This window comes from Medicago sativa, chromosome 5 (genome assembly GCF_051527215.1).
Source record: "Medicago sativa cultivar Bolivia chromosome 5, Bolivia_mono, whole genome shotgun sequence".
Classification (NCBI taxonomy): Eukaryota; Viridiplantae; Streptophyta; class Magnoliopsida; order Fabales; family Fabaceae; genus Medicago; species Medicago sativa.
This window is the reverse complement of record NC_140753.1, coordinates 32918913-32935173: the sequence shown is the minus strand read 5'-3', so window position 1 is coordinate 32935173 and position 16261 is coordinate 32918913. Positions and strand designations below refer to the sequence as shown.

General features: G+C 32.6%; 2 protein-coding genes and 1 pseudogene across 2 annotated transcripts; 1 reads left to right on the top strand and 2 right to left on the bottom strand.

The window, feature by feature from the left end:
* The first annotated feature begins 2510 nt into the window (after positions 1-2510).
* Positions 2511-3233, top strand: LOC146921881 (uncharacterized). Its single transcript, XM_085711400.1, has one exon. The coding sequence runs from the start codon at positions 2511-2513 to the stop codon at positions 3231-3233; it is 723 nt and encodes a 240-aa protein (XP_085567526.1).
* Positions 3234-12960: 9727 nt separating this feature from the next.
* LOC146921880 (F-box/LRR-repeat protein At3g59200-like) lies at positions 12961-13752 on the bottom strand. Its single transcript, XM_085711398.1, has one exon. The coding sequence runs from the start codon at positions 13750-13752 to the stop codon at positions 12961-12963; it is 792 nt and encodes a 263-aa protein (XP_085567524.1).
* Positions 13753-14294: 542 nt separating this feature from the next.
* LOC146921879 (uncharacterized) lies at positions 14295-15284 on the bottom strand (annotated as a pseudogene).
* Between the last annotated feature and the right edge of the window lie 977 nt (positions 15285-16261).

Here is a 16261-nt window from a genome sequence, read left to right as displayed (position 1 = left end):
TTAGATATATTTTGAGACTTATTTTATGCTTTTGATATATCTTGGTTGTTGAGTTTATTTATTTTGAGACTTATTTTATAATTTGGTTGTTGGATTTATTTTATGATTTGTTTTATGTTGCGCATTTGCCTTATTTTGCTATTAGTTATGATGTTGAATTCGACAATTTGATAATTATTTTGTTTTTCACAAATTTACTTGTTACCTATTCTTTTATATTTTTTTACGATAAAAGCAACATAGTTTTTTTTTGTAACAATTAAGTTGTAAAAAAAAATTAAAAAAAAAGTTTTTGTTTGGCGGACCGGCCCGCCAACTCGCAAGCCCGCCATTAAACGGGGCGGGGTGAGATTTTGGACTCGGTCACAAAATTTGACTCGTCTCGTCTCGTTTTTAGCAGGCTTAGACGGGGCGGGCCTAAGTGGGGCGGGCCGGCCCGCTTTGCCATCCCTAAATCTTCCTCTAGTATTTTATAGGGATGAAGATAAGCCTGATTTTATTTAATTTTTCATTCTAAAAAATGTTAATTTTTATGTTGGCGAAAACATGGAGATGTCATATCATTAAAGTTAGTCACGTCAATATTTTTTTTTTCAGAATTTGTTAAAATGTGAATGATGAACTAGTAAGCATAAAAAAGGTTAAAATTGAGGGACTAAAATGACTCATTTTAAACTTGTTGGAGACAAAAACCGCACAATTATAAAACTTGAGAGCAAAATGCGCAATTAAGCCTATTATTTTTTGTTAGTGTTTGACTTCTATTTTATGATGAAACTCCTTTTGACTTGCATTCCCATGATAAAATTCTTTTTTATGAATTTCTTAAACAATGCAAAAAAAAAATTTGTTGGTGGTGACGGGGATTCGAGGATTCGAACCCCAGACCTTGCATATATTATGCATTGATTATGCATTGTCCATACCAACTGAGCTAAGCTCACGCAGACCTTAAACAATGCACTTAAAACACTAGTTAACATCACCGTTATTTTATTTCTAATTATTTATTATTAGGGAAATGCTAACCGGTGCCCCCGGAGCACTGGTTAAGGATACTAAAAAGGGAAATAATATAGTAATTATTACATTGAAAAATGTGTAATTAATCCATAAATAAGTCAACAAAGTTTCCTTTTATGGTAAGAATTTCCTTTTTTGTATGTTTAACCAGTGCCCCGGGGCACCGGTTAGCATGACCCTTATTATTACCTATCACACTTGTTAGTATGAGGTTTCCAATTTATTCAGATTGTTTTAGTTTGAAAGAGTTAAAAATGGTGTGGAATCTTTCATTAAATACTCCAATAAGGCAGCACCGTAAGTGGGTCAAACAACCTGAATCAACTCAATTATTGAAACCTTGAAATGGGAGAAACACTTGTGTGGACCATGACCAAGAATTTTGGTTTGGTCACACATACAAGTTTTTCTCCTTCTCTCTCTTCTCTTCTCTCTTCTACATGTTCTCTCTCTTCTCTCTTTGTGTGTGACCAAACCAAAATTCCTGGTCTTGGTCCACACAAGATTTTCTCATGAAATGGATGAACGAAATAAAAGTCAGCAAATCTTCTGTCAAACGGATGCGACTCTAATTTCCACAACCTCTATTTTAAAAAATAAAATAATAGTTTTCATTTAGTGATTTTTTTTATAATGAAAATAGCATATTTATTTATAAGTTGTAAAAACATGTTTTTAATGATAAAAAAAAATTATGTTTTAAGGACTTGAAACATGTAAATTAAATTTGTATCGCTTATGTGAACTTATGAAGTTGATCACCTGGCGGCGACGAATCAATTGCGAGTTCAACTTTGTAGTAATTTAACTCAAAATTACTATAAAGTTGATACAATTATATATTGTTCTATGTGTGTTGCCGTGGGCTTTAGTTTTTTTTGGAGAAATCAAACTAACCCACTAAAATTGACAATGAGGATAATCAAATATGAAAACTTGAGATGAGCATGCTTCAAAATCTCAAGTCAACACCACCAAATATATCAATTATTCAATAAATTTTTAAAAAAATTTGTTTATAACAATGATGGAAGGAAGTAACATTGTAGAAAATAAATCCTACCGCCTTCTTATTTTAACACAGTACAGCGTGAATCCGTTATAGACCGATAGTATGAAGCCCCCGCCGGTGTAACATCATTTCTTTCTTGCATTTTTATTTGCCTTTTTCTGCGGTATAGATACATTAAAATATAAATATGCATCGAAAAGATTTATTGGGTGCAGATTATTTATGGATCCAATGGAATTATGCATTTCTTATGTATAAATGAGTTCTATATAAGCATAAAATTCACCATATTGAATACTCCTTTGTAACTAGTTTTTAAGTGACGTTATGGATGGATGTTAATGTTAGGAGGGTGGTAGGAAATGGTAGTAGCACTTTCTTTTGGACCGATAGTTGGCTGGGCGGAGTTCCATTAAAAATTCAATTCAGTTGTCTCTATGATTTATCGGTGCATAAGGAGTGCTCGGTGGCAGACATGGAGCGTTGGGGGTGGGAAGAAGGCGGAAATGGGTGGGTTTGGAGACGGTGGTTGTTAGCTTGGGAGGAGGAGAGTATGAGGGACTGTATCACTTTGCTGGATAACGTTGTTTTGCAGGTTAATATTCAGGACCATTGGCGGTGGTTACTAGATCTTGTTCATGGATATAATGTTTGTGGGACTTATCGTTTTCTCACAACTATTGAAGAACAGGTGGCCGATGGTGCTTTTATTGATGTGTGGCACAAATTGGTTCCGACAAAAGTTTCACTTTTTGCTTGGCGCCTCCTTCAAGACAGAATTCCTACGAGAGCCAACCTGGTGCGTCGTCAGGTTCTTCAACCAAACGACAATTTATGTGTTGGAGGATGTGGTCTTATAGAAACGACGGATCATCTCTTCATAGGATGCGAATCTTTTGGAGGTGTCTGGATTTTACTTTGTCATTGGCTTGGGTTTTCTTTTGTTCCTCCAGGTTCCGTTATGGATCATTACTCTCAGTTTATTCATTTGGCTACACACTTGTATCTTAAGGTTATTTGGCTTGCTTGTGTTTGGGCAATAAGGAAGGAGAGAAACAACCGTGTTTTCACTGAAACGGTTACTGATCCTCTCCATATTGTTGAAAAAGTAAAGTTAAATTCTTTCCTATGGCTATCTTCGAGCTTTGAGCCTATTGCTTTTGGTTTCACGATTGGTGGAGACATCCACTTCTTTTAATGGGTGTCATGTAATTTGTTTGGTGCTTTATTTTTAGTTGGTGGCATCTTTATTAGGTGATGTGGTGTTGTAACAGATATAAGGTGATTAATCACTTTAGCACACCTTGTGCGGGGTGAATCACTTTGCTTTTGAGCAATATATTTCATTTTGATTTGTTCAAAAAAATAAATAACTTTTTTGGTTGTAAAGTTCTGTAATATAATTCTTTACAATTCATTTTTCCCATAGGCCCTTATGTTTTCTGAATATATATATATATATACACACACACACACACACACACACACACACACACACACACACACACACACACACACACACACACACACACATACACACACATATCCGCTAATTTACATTCAACTAAAAACATTAAGGTGTAAATTAGCAATGTACACCCACTTATATTTACTAAAGCACCCTTTTGTTTCTATTCTAATTAAACTTAAATAGAATGACAGTTTTGTAACTATCTTAAGGAAGATCCTTAAAAAAAGAAACAAAAAAGACAATGACATGCTTAAGGTATAAACCATGTAATAGAGACAAACTTTTAAGGAAACAATATTTGGAATGATGAAACTGGGTGTAAATCAGTGAGGTGAGTGTAAACAATTTGATAAAATTTATAAAAATGAGTGTATATAATCAAGTGAGTGTAGGTTGCTAACTTACACCTTTGTGTTTTCAGGTGAGTATAGCTTGCTAATTTACACCTTAGTTTTTTTAGGTGGGTGTAAATTAGCAGCCCTATATATATATGGGATGTATCAAATAAGATGACATTTTATAATGAGAGATGAGAGGGTTAAATAAAGGGAAAATTCTATGGTGAAATCATGAGAATGACTTTTCTGGTGAAGCTAACCATATGACCAATCATTGAGCATTGCGTATTTAATTCATTGAGCATTGCGTATTTAATTCATGCCACGTCAGATTATATTGTATATTGCACATTTGCCCATAAGGTGTGTCATTATATCTTATTGTAATTTAGTCCCAGATTAAATCAAAATTAAACATCTTTATTATTATTATTATTATTATTTTTTTTTTTAAATCATAAAACTTATGCACCTGAACAGAATTTGTTCCTGTTATTAGCAATATATAATGAATTGAAAAAGACATAAGGAGTTTATAATCAGATCATGATTAGCATCTGTTCATTCAATTATACAATAATGATACCTTTTTAATTGATTTTGTATAAATGTTTTTATTATACTCTTTTTAACAATAGTCATATTTTATGAGTTTTATATTGAGGAGATAAACGTGTTCAATATGATATTTAAGTCATGCGGCTCTTCTATCTATTAGACTAGTCTTTTGGATTAGATTCTCTTCACGTGTTTAAGTCCTAATAGTTGGTGTTTTCATTAAGAGTTAAGTTATCGAAAGGGCCATCTATAGTTGCATTAAGATACTCTTTCGAATATTGATAGGTGAGTGAAATCGTTAAAATGGAAAAGGTTATCATCGGATCAATACTATAGATTGCAATTGTCATTGTGGATGTCGGTTCTTAAAGTGTGTGACAATGTTAGAAATATCACATTAAATAGATAAAAATGCTAAATGTGACTTAAATTCATGAAACTCTTCCATCCATCTATTAGTAGAGTAGTATTTTGATGTAATTAAGTCCTAACAATATTCCTTCACTCGACATACATACATAATAGAGCCATTGCATAGATTTTGCTCATAGTTATATGGTTATACTATCACATGCATGCATAATTTGCCAAAAAAAGATGGTAATCATGTGGCTTAAAAGACTTGTAAATAACAGCTATAGCACGAAAACATAATTTGAATCAATACTATTCCACATTCCATAATCATCAAAAGAAGAAGAATAGATTTAGAACAGTTAAAAGTAAAGAAAAAATAATGTAGAAAACAAAAGAAAGCAGTATGAAACAATGACTCTTTGATATGTAAGAGTAGGTAACCTAAGGTGTGGCAAAAATAATTAACATTTTAATAAACTAGTTACAATGATAGATAGTGGGGTGGCAGCAACAAGCTTTTAACAAAAGAAAAAACAACATCCCAGATTTTGAGGCCAAAACACGTGAGGATGGGAATCCAAATTTTTATATTCACTATATGTGTGTCACACCCCAACTAAATCCTTTGTACATTTTGTTAACAAGTTTTGATTAATGAAGAGTTGGTAGTCATAATAATATATTAAACAAGCTATGGTACCTTAAGTCCAAATATGAATATAAATGATTGTCCAAATAGGCCATACCCATAAAACAAAACAATTTTAATTTAAGAACATAAAGAGCCAAAAGGGAAGAAAAATTTAAAGGTAAACGGCGCTGCTCTCTCTTCGTCTTTGGCCCCTATTTTAAGGGTTGTGACATTGGGAAGCTCCCTATCGGAATCTATGCACAATTTTTTGTTCTATGTATTAGTGACCTCAGTCCCAATCAAAAACACCACTATACCTAACACACACCCCAACCTTGTTAACTTTCTGAAAGTGGGCATGCAATTTTACTCGAGAATAATCCATTTGGGTTGGTATGGTAGTATTGACTTAAGACCTGAGAATATGTTTTTTCTCAAAGTTTTAAGTTCGATTCTCTCCAGTGTCAATTTAGGTGAGAAAATTTAGCTTCTTCAGATATTTTTTTACCAAAGGATTAAAATTATCTTTGGTATATGTCATAATCACGGAACATCATCTAGTTTTTTCAAAAACTCCACATTATAGTTTTTATAAAATCACGATGAGTCGATGTGATTCTGACCTACCTTAATATTGAACATACACCAAGTGCATCTTATGTTTGTGATTTGAGTGCTTACAATATTGAATTTTTATTATAAACAATTATAACTATATAATTAGATGTGGAAAACAGAAACATAAGTCCAAGATGTGTGAGAGTTTCAGAGTGACATGACATTTAGAGATGGTACCAAATGGATGAAAGAGCTAGCTCGTTGATTTCTTGAAAATCTTATCCCTCCATATTTATCTACTATGACAAGGAAAAAAAAATACTGTTCATTTTGTGTGTGGATGGAAAAATAATATGGACAAAATTGTGTTTTTATAGTCGGAATAAATAAATTCAATATGGAATTAGTTTTTAAGAATCATTAGTGGCGGAGCCAAAAAAAAAAACCCTGATGAGCCACTAAAATAAATTATAATATATAAACATAAATTGAAGTTGTAATAAGCATTAAGCACGAAGTTAAAATGACAGAATTTGACTAAAAAGTTAGGGTGAATACTTAAAGAATTACATATTTTACAACTACTATATTATATGAAACTTTTGACAGAACAATATGCAGGAGATTTGAAACCCATGCAAATGTGAAGGCCTGGAAGCATCACAAAAATCACGTATGTCACTTTTGAAACCACCGAAAACTAAAAGCGTTGAAAAATTGTTTAAAGTCTCGCAAAATAGACTTGTAATTGAATTATTTAAATTTTTCGGGTGGGCCACTACACCATTTTACAGAAATTTGGATCAGCCGAAACCTAAAACCAATACAAAATTGTATAAAATCTCGCAAAATAGACTATATTTATTATTTTTTTTTAATTTTTTCGGGTGGGTCAGCCCATGAAGGGCTCCGCCTCTGAGAATCATTACGGTGCAAAAATAATGGATAACCAAGATGCACAACCTTGAATTGAACAAAAATCAAATATAAAAACCATAGAATATTACTTTTTTCATCCTATATGTTTCTTACATTACGTGTTCTATTTTTTTTTCTTTTTTAAAATACCTTTTAGATTTTAAAATCTAAAACCTATTTAGAATTAAATATATAATCTGAAATCATGCAGTTTACAACTATCAGCATGCACTCATTTCATGTCTTCGTGGATTTAACAATTTTCAATATATAAAATAATATAAAAGACATTGAGGTTATAATTATATAAAAAAAATTATATATATATATATATATATATATATATATATATATCATTATACCAAAATAGTTGAATTTATATCATTACACATTTCAACTGATCCACCCCAATATCTATGCTACAATCATCAAGATTAAAACTTTCATCATTTTCAATCTTCACCCTATCTCCAACCTTCTTATCAGCAACGACTTTCTCTTCAGGATCAAGATTTTCAACAAAGTACAAATCTCGGTCATCTCCTACAACCTCATAACCCGCCGCCAAACATAGTGCATTATATAGTCAACCATCCAACCCATATATCCTTCATCCCAGTTTTTTGCATCATCTTGACAATGTTGTCTCCATGGCGCGGAAGTGAGAGGAATTGGATAACCCTCCCTCAAATATATTACCAGAAAATAGTCCGATTAGTTTCCCGCTTTTTAAAAAGTAGATATTTTGAATTATACTATTCGAAATATTTAAAAGTTTCGTATTCTATTATCCGAAACAGGTTTTCATCAAACTCTATGCAAGGATGAGTCTTAGATATGCTGGCATTCAGTTTTTACATTGTTGGGATTGTATAATCCTAATAGGCTTCGGATTCTAAAATCCAAACAGAGTAATTTTGAAAAAAAAGGGCGCTTGAGAAAGCCTTGGGGTGAAAAAAGTAATAGTCAAGACCATATAACACAGAATGAGTACAGTAGCCCAATTGTTTTCAACCATCCAAAAGACCCACTAGATACTATCGGATGTTAAGCCCAACCAAAATATAGCAACATAAACTTGTTTTTTGTCAAGAAAATAACAGGACGAGATAAAAAAATAAACCAATTCTATTAATAGCAAAGTATAGGAACATAACCAAGGTTTAAATCCAAGTAAATTACCATTTTATTCTTAAAGTTGAGCGATTAAACAATTTAATTTTCCAAATATATAAAATGGAAGAATTATTATCTCTTAAATTAATTGTCAGTCAACTCAAAATTTGACAATATAATTAAGCTCGATTGTCCACGTGAGCTTAGCTCAGTTGGTATGGACAATATGCATAATATATGCAAGGTCTGAGATTCAAACCACGGTCACCACCAAAAAAAAAAAAAAAAGCTCGATTGAGTTGCTCAAAAGTTTGCAAAATTAAACATCATAAGTTAGCCTTCGATTCACTTCTAGATATACTAATACAGTCCCCATGACACCCTTATTATTATGATACCGCATCTTGAGGTGGACTCTCGAGGACATCACACTTAATGTGCCAGAGTTGGGCGCCAAAGATACAATTATATACTGAAGGGTTTTCAATCTCTTAAGAACTAACTAATGATTGTCCTTTGTGACTCTCTTGTCCCAAAGGTAACGAGTAATTTCAACAAACCTCAGGGGCATGAAGACGGTCCATCAAAACCTTGGAGATCTCGACCTTTGTATCAGGAAATGTCTTTCTCTAAGACCAATAATGTTGAGAAGACTGATGTACATTACTCCCTCCGGTCACATTTATAAGCAAAAAGTAGCTTTTTAGGTACATTGAATAATTAATGTACCTAACCTATAAATGTGACTACATACATTAAGGATTCAATGTATTTAAAAAAGTGTTTTTTGCTTATAAATGTGACCGGAGGGAGTATGTCGCATGAAACTTCTTGGTTGATGATAACCTTTTAGACATCATAATTAGCAATCATGGTCCATATCACCATAGGGACATGGTCGTTGGCTTTCCCATTGACCAGGTGTGCTTCCCTGAAGCATAAAGATTTCGATGTTTTCTTGGAGGTTGCTAATTGATATTCTTTCATCAAAAGATTATTAATACCCTAGAGTAATGCGTAATTTAGCATTACCTTTGTGTGTGGCTAGCTGTAATGTGGATTAATCAGCTAATCATTTATTTTCTAAGTGCTTGATTTTTGGAAAATTATGGATGGACGTTTTGTCTTGATAAGGTTTCAGTAGTGTAATGATAAATAATTGTTTTTGTCACATGATTCAGTTCATAGACTTGGTTTTTCATGGTCAGAAAGCGACATAATGATTTCATGTAATTTGATTAACATGTATATCTTCAATTTGGAAGCTATTTAATTTTGTGGTGTTTGCTCAACATGACCGATTATCAAGTATAGCTTTGAAGATGCTTAAAATGTTGGTATGGTCAAAGATCAAGTTCAAAGCTAAAGAATTCTCATATGATTTTTATCTGTGAAGCACTCAACCTGTTATGTTTAGGTGTGGCTCTACCAGCAATACGATTTTAGATTTTTTACTTTTTGGTTGGTGATGTTGTTTTGACACCTTGTGTTCTTGTTACCCTTGCAAGTTTTAAACCGTAGTACTTCTTATGCTTTAATTGTTTCTTTCAACCTATTGTTTTTTGGCCTTTTTTTTTTTTTTTTTTTGCAATTTTTTCACCAAAATAAGATCAATATGAGTTAAATCCTTATTTGATTGTGGTATATTCTAAAATAATTATAATTAGGTGCGCTAAAATAAATTTACTATTAATTGTAATAGAAAAGCAGAAAGAATATGATATTAGTGTCTGTCTTGAAGCTAGTAATTATGCCAACAATGTATAGATAGTTAAATTTGATACATTAATATTTTTTAATAAAATAAATTTGATTATAATGGGCTTATATGAAAATATTTGATATATGGGTAGTTTATGTTAATCTTTGAAGATATATATTAATATATTTTTTGGTGGAATATTAATATATTTTTAATTGATTGATAGTGTTATGATCATTATATTGATGGTATATACACCGATTAAGTTTGATATTAATACTTTTTTTTTTGGTTAACCCTCTGATTTGTAGGAGAAATGAGTACTTGTTTGGAGTTTGGCCTGAAGATAAGTAAAATATGGTTAAGAATTGTTCCATCCAGATATTGAACTCGGGTTGTCTCAAACGATTCGTCATTTTGATGGATCTCGTTAAGAACTTGAGTCCAATCACTTAGTTATACATAATACACTGTAGTGTATGTTAATATTTGAAGATCTATGTAAGTTTTTTTTTTGTTTATTTTATTTTATTTTAATAATGTTTCATATGTTTTCCCAATCGTGGTTGTAACAATGATCAGTAACCAATGCTATAGCTTACTATAAATAAATACTCAATAGCTAGGTGATTAATATGATCACATGCTTAAGTTATGTACTTCTGCGATCCTTTTCTTAAAAGTTTATCACGGTCTTCATCAATGCTACAAATTTCTTATCTATAAAACAACATGCATGAAGCTTATTTGATTGTTTGCTTGATTAACACTATATAGTTCTTTTCTAATTCGTACTTTGAAATGTTGATGACTATTAACAGAAAAATTAGTCATGTGGAAACTTATGTGCATGCATACTTACAAGACAATTCGATTGCGACCCAACATCAATTCTAAAGTCAAAAGATCTTAACACAATGGCCATGAATGGTTTCCTAGAAATAACACAAGGAATGGAACCAAAAGGTGTAATGATTGTTTGCAAAATAAATCTAATATTCAATGTCACGTATGCAAGAAGTATGATGTAGTATATAGCAACCACAAATTGTTCTACTCAGGTAACTTAGTTAGGGAAAATGAGAAATACATTAAAGTTGTAAAGTGCACCCTAGAATTGGCAAACCATTGAGAGTGCACGTTGGGAGATAAGAACTGAAAAGTTGTTATAGTTTCATTCAGGTCTCTTAACAAAGAATGTTTTCAAAAACGAGAGACATGTTTATTATTTTTATTTTCTTTTACAGACAGTGAAACCTGCACATATGGAACTACTAAATACTAATGGAACATTAAACACAGGAAGGAATGAGATCCCTATAATTATTTTACATTCATATTCATACTATCTCTCGTCTCCAACGCTAGTACTTACAAGCTCAGTACTGATTTAACCTCCATATTAGCCTAAGAAGACACTTGAAGTGATCGATTCTACAATGGACGAGTCTACGATATATAGTTTTCCTACATATATGAGTGACTGTAGAACAAATTTTGACTCTGACAGTTCACTAGCAAGTAATAAAAAAGCGAGTTTCATAAAGTAAGACCAGCGTTTAAAATAAGAGCTTGTTTCAAAAACTTCTAATCTATAAATGAGAGCACTTCATTTCTGAGGAAGTTTTTGTGCTTGTGATCAAAGTGTCAGGGTTATTTCATTTCATTACATTGCATTTGTAGCCATATTTCCTATGGTGGTTCTCTCAGTTTGTGTTGATTAAAAAAAGATATCCTACTCAATTAGTATGTCAATACAAGTGAAGCAGCCTGATTTTAAGAAGGCAAAAAATTCATTCTACAACAGTGAAGGAAGCATGGAAAATTATGCTCATCGGAGGACCAGATCCAATTTAACATACAACATGAGCTGATTGAACAATGCAAAGATGAAAGTATTCGTGAAATTTTATCAAGAACGGATAAGTTGGTCAATGAAACAAAGAACATAATATAACATTCAATTAAGTCATGGAAGAAAGACCTCAAGTCACAATTTAAGAGTCAAAAGATCTTAACACAAGGACCTTGAATGAATTGCAAAGCATCCTCCGAGTCATATGGAATGTGAAGGAGTCAAAGATCAAGTCAAACAATTGATTGAGTCAGTAAGAGGTGCAAAATAAATCTAAAATTCAATGTCATAAATGTAGTAAGACATAATACATTTTTTTTTGAAGGAAGTAAGACATAATACATATCAGCCACAATATGTTCGACTCAAGCAATTTGATTACGAAAAATGCTAAGTAAGACGTGCATTGCATAAATATCAAGTCCCCCTAGAATTGGTGAACCTTTGTTTTGTATAAGGAGACAAAGTACATATTGTTCAAACCATCAAATCCGGTAATAGCATATATAGAAATTAACAATAACGCAAGGTATACATCTAGGAGCTAGAAACATTCATATAATTGACAGCTTACATGCGGGAGAGATTTTGGGACAGGAGTACAAATCTTCTAAGAATTTGGGTTTCGGCATTGGATTTGAGTATTTAGCATAGCGGATTGTCATATCCTGTAAAAGTCTTGCATTCTGCAAAATATATGATGCGAATTGAAAATCCTGTTCGAAAGCTTCATAGCCTCGAATGTTACATGTTGTGAGACGAGACAAAACACATTCAGGAACATGAAATGGGTATTTCCAATTCTCTCTAGTTGTTGAATCAATCCCCTGTCAATCGGAAACAAAAAAGGATTTATAAAAATACTTGAATACAAAGAAGAACAAGCAAAAATCAGTAACTATCCTTTGATGTAACAAACAAACCTTTTCAATTTTAAGAGCTTCAAGTTTGGGACAATTCTGGAGCATTTTCAATACCACACCCCAGTCGTGAATGCCACGATGCCAAAATAGTTGAAGTTCAGTTAAGTTTCCAAACAAGGGAAGTCCTTTGTAATATGAATATATTTCGTCATCGGAGATAGTTTTCCCCAACTGCAGAACACAATAAGAGACGTGAAGATTGCAAAAACAAACTAAATCGAACAGCAACCATGATATAAGAAGAGTAAATCAGTATTGTAGTCCTTAAAATTGCAATGATTGGTTAATTTAGTCTTTCAAATTTAGTCTTCTTTCACTTGCTAATTAAAAGAGACTATTCAAGAAAACATCTAGGTATTTTTGCATCAAAATAAACCTAAAACATTTAAATGAAGGACTAAAGTGACTAACCCTTAGGATTTTAATGACTAGCTAGAATGTTGATTTAGTTCAATAATATAATATTGATAATAAAATAGGATGCAAGGCTATCATATATCATACCCAAGAATTAGATACAGAATTAGATACACATAGATACTGGACATTATAAAGTGCTTTGAGCGGAACATCACGTAAATTGATACTGGCGTTGATCAAGTTGGACAAGGGTTTAAAGTGCCCTCTTTCTGTATCATCTGCCTTTGCTTCAACAATTGTAAAACCTGGTTTTATAAATTTTGTTTCCAAACATTCCAGTTTTGGACACCCTGAAAGAAGTTTAAACCAGTCCTCCATATCCTCGAAGCATACTGCAACCATAACCAAGGTTTTGAGCGACGGAAGATGAGGAGAACAATGAAATGAAGTGCCTACACTTAATCTTGCCAATTTTAAAACCACAAGTGTTTCGCAGCAAAAAATAGTAGGCGCCAAAGGAACGTTTAACAAGCATAGATCGAGATACTCAACATGACGTTGCTTTGCTGCTTCAACTAACTTGTCAAAACTAACACCGTCGACAAATTTAGAAGAACACCTGAGATTAAAAGATTCGAGGGTAACGTTTTTAGAGCGTGGGGAGAGAATGATTGCGTCCACGAATTGACGAAAGTGAATCCAGTCCTCCGCATTGTTCACGCCTTCATCGTTGATTTCGAGATTGGAGAGTTTGTAGCATAATGAGACCCATCTCTTTGAGAGAACTGTGGTTCTGAAAGCGTCTTTGAATGGAAGAAAAGAGAGGATGTGAGTTAGTATATCGTCTGGGAAATCGTTGATCCTCATTTCTACCGTCGTCGACTGTGTCCTCGACGTTTTCTTCCTCTTAGTTTTGTTTCGGTTTTCCATGGAATGAACGACGATCTATTGTTGTGAAGAGGATGTAAAATTCTGCGGGAAGGTTTTTGAAGAAGAGGATTGTAAGAGAAAACCCTGTTTCTGATTCTGTTATTACTAATGAATCAGTGCAATTAATTTTTTTTTAACCTACCCGAGATTTCCTACCTCATGGATGAATCGGTGCAATTAATCATGGAAAGAAAAGAATCAAAACTATTGAGTTAAAACTTTTTCTTTTATCATAAATGATGTCATTAAAAAAAAGTTTGTCATAAATGGTGATTTGATTATGATTGTAGTCAATCTTGCATTGTCATTTGCCACATGTAATTTTTTCTTTGTATTTGATTTTGATATAACATGTGGATTGTTTATTTTGTTTATTCTCAAATGTATGTATAGAGGATAAGAATTTTCAAGAACATGTGTAGTGCTTATCGGTTAACAATTTTAAAATAAATGCAACTTGCATTGTTACATATGAACAAATAACACACGTGAAAGTGACTATGACTAACTACTAACTATGTCATAGCACCATCATAGGATGATTAATCAGATAAGTCAGAGACCATTTGCATTATTACTGCTTTACATGCTTAGGTTGGACACTGAAAAATCATTCTAAGCTTGTCTACATCTTTGATGACAACACAATATATCTTAGGCAATGAATCTGGGTCACATCCACACTCTTTTATTAAATTCCAAGTTTCTTCTCCTGAAATTGCAGGAAACTCATGTTTGTGACATTCTTTCATTATTTCATTTCCTTCTTGTATTGCAGCATTTCGCCTCTACAACCACATTCATCGACTCTTTAAGTTCAATATTATCATTGTTTGTCTCTTTATTCTTAACCAATTTCAATTTCTTCCTTTTTCAACCACTTTCCATGGTTGAAGGATCATATGATTGTGTTTCAGGTGAAGCAAAGTCGTAGTCAGGAGCAAAACCTCTCCTAAGATGTTGAATTGTGATTGCCGAGTAAACGGTCATCAGTATCTTGAATAGTGTCAGCAAAATCTTCCTCAGTGGTTTAAGCCCCTCATTTTCTAGTTTCTTTTAAAGTTCCAGATTCATCTCCATCAGCTCGGTTGGGCCCATGAAGTATCAACGTCTTCTCATAGTTTGGAAATTAAACAAATTTCCAATGTGCTGTGTTTGATTTTGATAGAAAATAAGTTTCAAACAAGTTGTAAAATTATTGATTAATAAAAAAAATATTGCAAAATACTATAAGATTTACAAATTTACCTCAATTAGAGTGTCCCAAACTTCGGACTCAGCATCTCATAACAGTTTTCTTGGATTTCGAAAAAAAACCCACTCACACCGGCTTTAAAAATTTTGTTATATTCATTGTAGTTTCTTTTCAAAGTTTTCCAACGGTTTTGTATCTTCACCTTATCAATTTTGTTACCAAAAAATCTCACGAGTTCAGCCATAACATTACTATATGTTTTTGATGTAAAGGTACCATTAACTTTGTTACCTTTTTCAAATTCTTGCGTGAGAGCATCAACAAGAGCATCATCCATGGCTTTATTGAGTCAACCCAAAAAACCAGTGTGTTTTTTCTCTCTCTTCTCTCCTTCTCAAACCCGTCACCCCTTTCTTCATCTTTTTGCTAGAGGGGTGATTTAGAGTCAATTTTGACCCAAAAATCACCCCTCCGAGTTGTTTTTCCTTCTATCCCAATTGAATAAGTGATTTCACATATTTTTTGTTTTCTTTCGTTTGATTTGTGATTTCGTCGTGACTCTGTTTGTTTTGATTTCACGTCTTTGTGCGGTGTGTTTTTGATTTCTCGTCTTAGTGCGGTGTTTATTTGATTCATGTTGAAAGATTAGCTTTGAGCAAGTGCAGATCCAATCAATGACAATGACTTTGGCGTCGTCAACGTTGCAGATCCGGAAACATCAGTATTTTAGAGACTTGAATATAGTCATATTTGTCATATTTGTAGGCATAGGTACTCTGCCGTTTTATGCTATTAACATGGATGTTGTGAGTTTGTTCACAGATTCATCATTTTTATTTTTAGAAAATTTGGATTTGTATTGTATCGATGTACTCTACCAATTTTAATGAATGAATATTGTTTATTTTTGTAAAAAAAAACGATTAACAATTGCTTTTTTGATGCCATAATCTATGTAAATGGTCAATTATAACACAACTAAATTAATAAATATAATTAACATGAAGTCCCAATATCATTCACTTGACATCAATATCAAATAAACATTTAGTCCAAACACAGACATATATAATAAACACCAAATAAATTCAATACTACAACCAACACCAAAATAATAATCTGAATTACATGGTAATCCATTTAGGTTTGACCATCATTTTCATAATTTGACCACATTTGATGTGCTACACCATTTTTTATATTCCCACCTTGAGAAAATTCATCCCTATCACTTCTTGATTCTTGATGATTTGGATGGGATGCATTTTGATTTTCATAATTGTGAAGAATGCAACATGTGAAAATGATTAATTT

Excerpts from the sequence above, each read along its gene's own strand:
- LOC146921881 (XM_085711400.1), top strand. The coding sequence starts at position 2,511 with ATGGAGCGTTGGGGGTGGGAAGAAGGCGGAAATGGGTGGGTTTGGAGA.
- LOC146921880 (XM_085711398.1), bottom strand. The coding sequence starts at position 13,752 with ATGGAAAACCGAAACAAAACTAAGAGGAAGAAAACGTCGAGGACACAG.